Consider the following 11,763-nt stretch of genomic DNA (forward strand, 5'->3'; position numbering starts at 1 on the left):
CCAAAAAGCATTGTGAAGCATTGGATGATGTATCTGTCTGATGAGCTGTGTTTTGTGATTGGACAGGCTGGAGGCCACCACCATGTTGTTACTACTGAATCGGATACAGATTGGTGGGTGTCTGATCAAGAAGAAGAATTAATCAGACTACTAAGCTCTAGTCGTGAAAATGTGAACACTGAAAATTTACCAAGCGATATTGTTTTGATTGCTTAATATATTATATTATCATATCCGTCGTGTTTATTTTGAATAATTTTTTCAAAAATTTGATGTTAGTTATTTATTTATTTTTTAAATTTCATATTTATTGAGGGTTGTCACACAAACACCTTAAAAATTTTGACATTTCGTTTATTCGTTCAACTACTTAAATGATTTGACTGAAAAATTATATTGAATTGGATGTTTCATCCTTGACTTGATGTTGATGATAATTATATCACAGTATCACAATCGTAACCAGCTCAACCTTGTAAACGAAATAAGATTAGTATACCTCGTTAGCATGAAACAAATGAATAAGTATATAAATAATAAAAACATTAAAGAGTTACCGCAAATGGGTACCTAACACCTAGACCAAAAATCCTCTGTGCCCTCCTTGAGAACAACCTGTTACCCAAAGGCGAGACGTCTCCGGGTGAGATGTTGATTCTACACCTGGCGCCTTACAGGTTTCTGCAAATAACCTGTATGGAGGCTTCATCCTCCTCCATTTAGAACCTGTATGGAGGATCATACAGGCTCTACAAGGGGGACAACAAGATGAAGGTGGTGAAGCTTACTCTTCTCAACTATGCTCTGATAAGTTTCAGGCGAGCACAGTCGAATGACCCAGCTGTAATATGAAACAAATGAAAATAGGTGCTACTCCATTTTTCGACTTAAACGCCTTCTATCTTGCAAAATATAAATCTTCTTTGGATTTTTAATTTGGAAAAAATGAAATTTCATCTATTTTAAAGGTGTTGACAACCCTGTTATATTCTAATATTTATGTTTGAAGAATAAATATATGATTCATTTATCAAACTATTATATAAGACATGAAAAACTGTTTTTCTTAGTATATGTAGGCCAAATTTTATTAATAACACCAATTAAGTTTTTTTACCAGTTTATTCACTTGTTGAAAAATCACTTTAATATCCTAAATTTTTGTTACTTAAATTGACCTGTACTTAAAAATTTGTAAAAAATCTAAGAAAAATAGTTTTAAAAATTTCTTTTTTATATGAATTTTTTTTGAAAATTTATTATTAGTCATGAATTTAGTCAAACCAGTATTTATTTTATATGTTTTTATTTGTGAGAAATAAATAATTCATTTGTATTTGCAATGAGACCAAAGTATTTTTTTTTTTTTTTTGAAAAATTAAGATAAATCTAACTATTTGCAGAAAATTGAACTAGTAATATACGAAATCACTTGTATGTTATGCTTCAAAATTTGGGATATTGAAATAGAGTTTATTCTAGTACAAAATACACCTTTTATTTAAATTAAGTTATCCCGAAATTTTATCTTTTTATTATTAAGAATGTCTTAAAAACTTTGAATCACAGGGAAGTTGGGCTAGGAATATCAAATCAGAACATTACAGTTAATCCCGTTGGACGTTTCGTTTCTTTATTGAGACTTCTTCAGCAACTGCAAATTATAATTATAAAAATTATATCATAACCTCAAATACATAATTACTTTAAAAAAACTAAACAAAAATTCAGTAATTGCTGAAGAAATCTCAACGAAAGACGAAACGCCCAACTGGATCAACTGTAATATTTTGATTTGATATTCCTAGTCCAACTTCTCTGTGATTCAATTTGTTTAAATACTTTTCGTTTTGGACGTGATAAAAAAGTTTGAATAAAAGTTCCTAATTTATAAATGAATTAGTCTAATTTTCTGCAAACATTTAAAAATTCGTAAAAATGAACACCTAGCTATAAGATAAATTAAAAACAATTTTTTGAATCGACGAATATAGACAAGAATTTACCAGAATCCATAAATTTTGGGGTATGTACGAGGATTTAATCTAAACGAATAAACTAATTATTTCTTTCAGTATCAGAGCACTAATCACCTCTTCCACAAGAACAATGGCTTCTTAGATATCAAATACTTTTTGCATGCGTGTGTTTTTTTTAAATTTTATGTGTTGGCTTTTTGATTTATTTGAAAATATAATTTTGTTTTTAAATAGGTAATGGTTACAAATGTAACATCGTTACTAAAAACTGTAAAAGCTGTGGAAGATGAACATACTCGAGGAACACGTGCTTTGGAATCAACTGTTGAAGCCATCAGTCAAGAAATTCGAGTAAGTTAATAACACATTATTCAATAAGATTGAGAGATTTCAATTACACACTCTAGTCGAATGTAGCAAGGTTCTCAGCTCAAGGTATTAGATACCTTCCCAAATGTATTTTGGACCTTTTCACAATTTCGCATAAAACGACAAAAGTCTAATTGTCCAATGACTGAGTCAAATTTACTTATCGCACACGTAAATGATAATTTGAATTTTAAATGCGAGTAGTAATTTTGTCGCGTTTAATGGGTAATTGCTCATTTGTCGTACGGAAAGATAATATTTTGCCCGTATAAGTAATAAAAAGAAATGTTAGCTGAATTGTTGATCTAATCTGAGTAATATATGATTGAAATTTTTTACTTGCAGGCTTTATATTATCCTGAAGGACATAAGACAACTGCTACACCCGAAGAATTGGTACGATGTACAAAAGCTATTACAGTTGCGACGGCTAAAGCTGTTGCTGCTGGTAATAGTAATAAACAAGAGGATATCATTCAAGCTGCTAATATTGGCAGAAAAGCTATATCCGACATGTTAATTATTTGCAAGGTAAGTTAATCATTTGTGTCTGGAAACAGCTGACTATCTATAAAGAGGCTATTAACGACAAACTTTATTTCTAGTGCAAATTCTTTTAGATTCTTTTTCAGAAACAGTTATGTTTAAATAAATTTTGAAATTCCTGATATTCTTTTTGAAGTTTCAACATGATTAACCTTCCTTTAAATAAAACAAAACTGCCTTCTTGATGGAGGTAAAGTTTAAAATCGCTCTGGTTAATAATTTTCAAATCTTCCGTAGGAAAATGCACAAATTTTAGCTTTACATTATTAGTATTTTGTTAGATAACAAAAAATTTTATAGAACAATATAAATTTTTACGATATTTTAATAGGGAGCTGCCTATAGTTGTGCTGAAACCGAAGAATTACGTAACCGTACACTAAAAGCTGGTGCTGATGTCGCTACACAATATAGAGAATTACTTCAAGCTATACTTCAAGGTGGTGGTCAAGATTCTAAACATTTATTGCCGCCAATTTCAAGAAAAATGGCACAATGTGTTACGGATCTTGTGACTGCAGCGGAATTATTAAAAGGTAGTGATTGGGTTGATCCAGACGATCCTACTGTTATTGCTGAGAATGAGTTACTTGGTGCGGCGGCGTCAATTGATGCAGCTGCTAAGAAATTAGCAAGTTTGCGACCACGAAGAACCAGTATCAAGGTAAGTTCTATTTTAAAATAATTGTTTTTAAATTTTTTACAGATTATGCTGAGTAAAATTTTTGTTTTTTCTGTAAGATATGTTTGATATTCTTGGTTGTGTTTTAAATCTCACCCAGGAATCAAACATATTATTACAGCGGAAGCTATACACATCAATCGGCAGGGTAAGAAACAAATATTTTAAGAGAAGAATAATTACAATACAGCCAATTTGTTTTTCTTGGCAAAAAATTGAATGGAAGATTTTATTTTTTCTAAAACTGCTAACTAGAATTAAATGAACACGTACTTTTCTTTCCACATGTCCAAAGGTTCTTCTTATTATTGTTTCCAAATTGAAGGGATTATATTTTTGGTCATTTAGAAGATCTTGTCTATGGTAGACGAAAGGGAACTGATAAACTCGATTTTTCCTCACTCTTTATCAAAAGTACAAATAAGAAAAGTAAAATCTTTACTCGACATGTGTCCACTATTTATTTATTAGCCATTTTTCGGTCTAATTAAACTGTACTATTATCCGAAAAGAATTTCTATAGTATTATTTTATTTTCAACAGGAAGCGGATGAATCATTAAACTTTGATGAAATGATCTTAGAAGCAGCAAAAAGTATAGCAGCGGCTACATCTGCTCTTGTAAAAGCCGCTTCAGCGGCACAACGTGAATTGATTGATTCAGGCAAAGTATCAAATCGTCCATTAACATCATCAGATGATGGTCAATGGTCTGAAGGATTAGTGAGTGCTGCACGATTAGTCGCAGCTGCAACACATAGTTTAGTCGAATCAGCAAACGCATTAGTTCAAGGTATTGCATCCGAAGAGAAATTGATATCTTCCGCCAAGCAAGTCGCCAGTTCAACAGCACAATTGTTAGTCGCATGTAAAGTAAAAGCTGATCCAGATTCAGAAAGTACACGACGCCTACAAATTGCTGGTAATGCGGTAATTCGATCAACGGATAATCTAGTACGCGCTGCCCAACGTGCTATTGCCACTGAAGATGAACGATCGTTAATATTAAATAAACGATTGGTTGGGGGTATGACCCAAGAAATTGACGCAAGGTACGTTTTATTTCAAAGTTTAATTTCAAAGATGAAAATAAATTGTTTCAAATAATTATAAAAACTTGATTTTTTTTTGCAACAGATCCGAAGTATTAAGAATTGAACGTCAATTGGAAGAAGCTCGATGTAAACTAACAGCAATACGACAAGCAAAATATAAAATGCGTGGTGGTGGATTATCTGGTGATGAATCAACGGGTGGAGGTAATTCCTCAAGTGGAGAAACCGGTGGTGGTGGAACATTTGATGGATATAATAATACAACGCGGTAAGATACAAGAACGCTGTTGAGAGAGACAGGCGCGTGCGATGTGTGTCTAAAAAAAGCAAGCAAGCAAGCAAACAAAAAAACAAGCCTGTCTTAAAAAAAAATATATGCCTGAAATATATATTTGCACATTGTGCTGCATCGTGCGCAACCGCCAACCATTACTTAACCAATAAGGTGTGTGGTTTTCCTCCCAAGCTCATTAATAATAATATTTATTACTCATTTCATTTAGTTTTTAGTTTAGTTGCATACAATTTAAAAAAAAAGTAGTAAATAAGAATTATTTTTCTTTAATTTAGACCACTATAGACCAAACTATCACGATTGCGTATTCTTATAAGTGTTCATGCTAATTAACGGACCGCTCAAACTGTACAAATTTTTAATATGCATTAACTCTGAAACTAATAAAATTAATTTTTGGCCAAATGAATGTATTCCTTGAATAATTTTGAGTAAAAAATGCTTCTTAGAATTTTGTCTAGTCCAGTGATTACGTTAATGAAGTAATTATTTGATTCAAAATACCCCTAGACAAAAGTAAATAAGGTGTTTTAACTTAAAAATGCTTAATAAATACATTCTAATAGAGTTAGTGTATTTAGTCGTGGAACATTTAATTTTATGCCATGTGTTGCTAGCTATAATTTTCTAGTGAACTAAATAACTAGTTAATTCTTATTTACTACAATTAGAAAATTTTGTTTTGTCATTAATCGTTATACAGATAAACTTACGTCAAAAACGTACTATCCGTCATGAAAGGAAAGATTTAAGTGAAAGATGCATATACTATTATTGGTAGTCTATTATTTTGAACAATCCAGATGGCTCATTCAGTTGATTAAAGTGTACCATCTTCCGTAACCAAGATATCTAGAATTGCGTGCTCGATTCCTGCCGTCAAATAAAAAATTAATTTAAATAGTTGTGATGGGCTAGCTTAATGCATGAAGGAGGTGCCTTCGGCGTCTCAAAAAATTGGCACCCACTATAACCAATCATCCAGCATGGATGCAAGTTCATTACAAATTTATTTCCGACTTAGAGGTCACATTTTAAAAAAATTGTAATAATTTTCGTCAAAATTAGTTTTTTAACATTTGTTTATACTTAATACCAAGAACAAAAATCGCGAAATCACAGTGTCAGCCATTAAAACCTATGATACGTTTCGAAAATAAAAAGCTGTATAACGATTGAGATTTAAAATTTATCATAGTAGACTTTCAATAAACAATAAAAAATAAACTTATTCATAAAATCGAGTAATGACTCAAATCTAATTAAAACTTACTGTGTAAATTTTCAAGAATTAACGTTAATATAATAATTGAAGATTTTAAATTGTCCAATCCGGTAAAATAAGTTTAAGTTTTATTGTGTAGTAGAATAGAAGTAATATATCATTGAAATTTTCATATATATTTCATCATAATTTCACCGGGAGAGGGAAATAGTATTTCATTTAAAATCGTTATAGAACGAGATATTTGTTTAGAAAATTTATTTTTCGTAGTACATAACTTTAATTTTTAGTAAAATGTTTTATTTACGATCTCAAAGGAACGGATATCGATGGTCAAAACTGCCTTTAAATGTCGATTCAAATTATGTTAGTAAATATTTTTGTATAAAAATGTCTAAGTCATAAATTAAGTTAGAACTCCTTAAATTCCTATGAATAGAACTGTAAAACTCCAAACACTAACTCCGCGAATTCGTTTGAGATCATTAATAAAAACAAACCGAGGTTTTAATTTTTCATTGCTTTAAAAAACTGCCAAGTATTTAATAGAAAATGCTACGGATTTTTATCACAGAAATTTCTTGTTAAATTTCAATTCACATGATTCTAAGGTGACATATTATATTTTTTAATCATATACGATATAGGAACTATTCTAAGAATAATTATATAATTATAAAATCAATTTGAGAAGTCGGTCAGACTTTTATACCAAAGAGAAAGTAGTTTGATAGAAGGTTTTGTCCATTTCTTACTAGCTCGGCGAAGATTCAAAAATTTCTTTGATAAAAATTCACAACACTCCATATTGAACACTTGGTAAAAATTATTTATTATATTAGTAAACATTTATTTATTTTCATCAGCTTATAGCTTTTGTATTATTTTGTAAGCTTTTAGTAAGAAATTTTAAGTTATTTTCTTCGCTTTCTTATTGCATGAATTTATTGATTTTCTTGATTTTAAAATTTAATTTGCATGATATTTATGTATTTTGAATTGTAATCTAACACAGAGAACTTGATTCAACAACAATTTATGGTGATCAGATTCTAACTTCTACTACGCATGCTGTACAATCATCAAAACAACATTTTTCAATACAAGATGAATTATCTCAAATCAGTAACAAAAATGAACAAATTACGTACGATTTATTACATACGACTTTTACGACTAAACCAAAAATAACTATATCACTTGAATCAAAAGTTACCGTTCCACCAAAACAATTTAACGAGATACGATCAAAACTTATACGAGAAATGAATAATCAAAAAAATGATACCCCCTTTGTTATACGTAATAATACAAATACACAAAACTTAACGACTGCCACGACTACTTTATCAAATGAATCGAACGCCAGTGTTCCACCAAAACAATTTAACGATATACGATCCAAATTTAATTACCAAAAAAATGACTCTGATAGTAGTGGCGATGACGTATTTAATACAGATGATTTAAAACCCCAAGACTTGACACAAACGAACGTTAGCACTCCACCAAAACAATTTAACGAGATACGATCAAAATTGGAACAAAAATTAAATAAACAAGTGAATGGTAATGATACCAGTAGTGACAAAGACGATAAAAAACCGACAAAAGTAGTTATTACTTCGACTCATGTTGTACCAAATATTAAACAACGTGCTGAATTTACACAAATACTAAATAAACAATTGAGTAAACAACATGGGACGGATACAACACCAAAAGTGGTTCATGTTACAAAGCATGCTGTATCATCCACGACTGTAACAAATAAACATGATGAAACACGGGCAAAATTAGCACAAGTACTAAGTAAAGGGATGAATGGGAAACAATGATATTAACAAAATTTGTGTGTTTAGTAGCTAGAATTATTTTGTTTATGTTTTTATAGTTTTTAAATTTTTATTTTATGGTTGTTGTAGTAAGTAATATGTTTTTTTTTTTATTTCTTTAAATATTTAACGTTAAATAGTTATTCTGTAAGGAGTAGGTTTTATAGGGAATAACCAATAAAAATGTTGTAGGGAATAACCAATATAAAACTAAAAATATTAACTAACTTTAATCAATCTCTTATTAAAATTTCTAACACTTTCATCTTTTGATGAAATGGGTTACACGCATTTAATATTGTTTAAAATTTATTGCACACTCACATATTTTCAAAATATTGAATACAACAGCCCCCCCCCCTCCATTGATAATTTCCACATAACTTTGAACTAACAATATAGTCATATAAAAAAAAAATCCATGCATATTTTGAGCTCGGCACGTTCTTTGACTTTGTCTTTGAGTCGAGTACTTCAAACGCAAAACCAGGATCTTGGATCCTGGAGAAGAATTCATGAATACGAGATGGAATTATGGTAGCTAAGGCTCGCGTCAAAACAGACTCAGTGCTCGAATGTACAGACTGATTCAGTTGAAGATTATTTCCGGATCACAATTTACATACCGTACATCGATTTGTTTCTGACCCATTTACAGGATCGATTTTTGAATAATCGCAATATTTTATCAAATTTTCTTGTCGCTTTCCCGACAAAATGAAAAATTTAAATGGCGACTCTTGTTTTAAATGCTTGCTATTCCACATGGATCTCCTTAAATAATTTTGTATAAAAAATTTCTTAAATTTAAATCGTGATGGGAAATGTTTTTGTAAAATAATAAATTGCATGCAAATTTGTCAATAACGATTTATTTACAGAATAACTATTTTCCATAGTAAAAAAAATATATTTGTGTCGATAATTTAACCTAATGGATGGAATTTTTTTTTATTGTTTACAGTTATTATGAATCTTCGAGAACATTAGATCGTTCTAAAGATTCGACAAATAAAAATTATGACATATCATATGAAAATACAAAATATAGTCAGTTGACTAGTCCTGAAAAAGTGAATACACTAGAGCGTAATAAAAATCGTAGTAATAATGTCCTCCAATCCGAAATCAATACATTAAATTCAAGTGTGCATGGAGTTGATGGACCCAGTTACAGCAGTTACGATCCAAACACATCAAGCGACAACAGTTATACAACCTATGAAAAATATTCAAGTGTAACGTCACCATTGAAATCACCAAAATTTGATCATAATTTTTCACGATTACCAGAAAGCTATAAAAAATATTCCGAAAGTTTTACAAAAAATTTAACATCACCACGTAAATTTGAAATCAACAAAAACATATCCAGTTCAATTGACAATCAATCCGATTCCAGTTTACCGAAATTCATATCAGCTACTCCCAAAAAATTACAATCGAATGGTGGTAGTAAAACGGAAGTAACTGAAAAATATTTTACAACAAGTACACCATATAAAAGTGAAACTACAACACATAAACAATTTCAAAATGGTGGTTCTCAATCTCAACAACAATCGTCAGTTTCAACATATTCAAATTATGAAATTATAAATGAGCCACCGATAATTACTGATAATGAAACATTGGAACAACGTATGTGTAAGAAATCAGTTACACAGAAAATTGTTGAAAAACGTACGGTAACTATGTCTCAAACTAAACAGGAAGGTACTACATTACGATCCTTTAAATTTGAAGAGTAATTGTTTCAACGCATAATGTTTGGCGTTGATCCAAAATTATGTCAATTATTGTTTTTAAAATTCTAAACAAAATTTTTATAAAGAATCTTTGTTCGATTAATTGAATATTTTTGAATTGTTGTAAGCGAAATGTTAAAATAACGCTTGCTTTCGCAGCGCGGTACCAACCACCGGTTCCCCCAATATTTAATTTCAGTAATATCTCTCTAAACTTCCTGTTAGGCACCTCCTGAAAATTTTAGCCAGTCTTTAGTAGGCATTTTGAGCTAGAAAATTTTTGGGGAAGATTTTAATTAGGCATTAGTAGGCTTTTAGAACTTGGTAATATTCGGGGAAGGTCCGTCGAATAAATTTATTCGTGGGATATCTTGAGACTTCTGAAACTGATACTAACTTCAGCGTTCTCTTGATTCTTTATGTTATTCTTAAAGAGGAATGCAAGTCTCATTAGGTGATCTTGTTTCAAGATAAAAATATCTCTAATCCTGTGTTTCTGATAAAGATGATTCTCCATCAATCCCGACGAAAGCGTAATAAACAAATAAACTTACTTTCACATTTATAATTATTATCAGGATTCCACTGGAAAGGTTTTGCTTACAAAACGTATCAAAAATATTCAATTTTTACGAAAACATTAAAACGTATTTTATTTGGAAAAATAAATTGCGATAGTAATATTTAATTTAAAAATGAAAGGGCATTTAAAAAAACTTTTTGGAAAATGTAGAAAATGAGCTATTTGATAAAAGAAATTTTGAAATTGATAGTTTCTAAGTTGTTGATAATAATTGTTTTTTGTGTCTTGTTCTTGCCATTATTTGTATAAAAATTGTTATAAAAAATTTTGGAAGTTTTAGAAGCTATGACATTCAATTTCTTTTATCGTTGTATTAATTAATGTGCTTAATTAATTTTATTAAGAAAAAAAAAACGTTTTAGCAAATTATTAACACGTGTTAATGAAGTTTGGAAAAAAAATTTTTTAATGTAACCTTTTACTCTTGTCTAGTTGATTAACGTTTATGATTTTTAACTCGAAAAGTGCTCTTAGTTTAATTTATCTTTGAAAAATGTGTTTAACACGACGTAGTTCTTATATTTCATAAAAACAGTAGTTACGAAAAATTATTCGACCATTTTATACATGAGTAACTTAGAAATTGTTCAAATGTCAATTTTTATGTGCCAAGGAATTCTTCCTCAAATTATTTAATTTTAATATCTAATCCCATACTGCTTTATAATATAAATGCTAGAAACATGCAAAAAACTAAATACTTTGGAATACACGACTAAATACTGGAATAAGCGATTGTTAGAATTAAAAATCGGACCCGAATTCATAGACATGAAACTTTTCTATAGAAATATTGTAATTTCTAAGTTACTCAAAATTAGAAAAATCTGAATATTCATCCGTCTGTATACATTTCTTCGATAAAAATTTTAAAATATTAGCTTGGGTTTTCTAAATTTGGATATAAGATGTAAAATATTAAATCTAGCGCCAGGTGTATTATCTATCTCTTTCAGCGTATCTGGAAAAATTTTAATTATGTGATAAAGGCATTCATAATCTTGTTATTTCAACAGCGTCTTCATCAATTTTAGCTTGCCGCGAGTTCAAGACCGGATTTAGAATTCGGAGGATCTGGAGGCAACATTTTGTGGAGACCCTTTAAACTCTTTAGTTATAAGTAAACTCAAGCTGCACAACATGTCTGATACATTTTAAACGTTTATTCTTAGCGTTAATCGGCAAAAAAATAAGATAATTTTATTTGAATTAGTGGAGGTCCTTGACTGGTGAAAATTCTGAATCCCCAGTCTCGCTAATCCCGTCTTAAATCTGATACTACGCGTTTTTATAAATTTTCTAGGCGGCGGGCAGAGAAGTCCCTGGCTTTTTGACATTATACAGTCGCGTCAATAGACCATCGAATTTCCAGCCGTTCTGAAATGATTGTTAAATACTTCTCCTCGTTTTTGGACCTAAACTGTAAAAATTGCTTGTCGATTCCCG

General features: G+C 30.3%; 1 protein-coding gene across 4 annotated transcripts in view; it reads left to right on the forward strand.

Moving 5' to 3' along the window:
* Positions 1-10,433, forward strand: part of LOC123299953 (talin-1) — a 31,863-nt gene extending 21,430 nt beyond the window's left edge. For 2 of the 4 annotated variants that reach the window (XM_044882379.1, XM_044882380.1), the window contains exons 13-18: positions 2,214-2,330; positions 2,694-2,879; positions 3,226-3,558; positions 4,120-4,628; positions 4,714-4,899; positions 7,167-8,015. In XM_044882379.1, coding sequence (XP_044738314.1) covers positions 2,214-2,330; positions 2,694-2,879; positions 3,226-3,558; positions 4,120-4,628; positions 4,714-4,899; positions 7,167-7,989 — 2,154 coding nt within the window. In that variant the 3' untranslated portion in view covers positions 7,990-8,015. Of the gene's footprint in view, positions 1-2,213; positions 2,331-2,693; positions 2,880-3,225; positions 3,559-4,119; positions 4,629-4,713; positions 5,077-7,166; positions 8,016-8,950 lie in introns of those variants that run through there. The other 2 variants (XM_044882381.1, XR_006535362.1) reach the window with 2 other exon arrangements.
* Positions 10,434-11,763: the final 1,330 nt, after the last annotated feature.

This window comes from Chrysoperla carnea, chromosome 5 (genome assembly GCF_905475395.1).
Source record: "Chrysoperla carnea chromosome 5, inChrCarn1.1, whole genome shotgun sequence".
Classification (NCBI taxonomy): Eukaryota; Metazoa; Arthropoda; class Insecta; order Neuroptera; family Chrysopidae; genus Chrysoperla; species Chrysoperla carnea.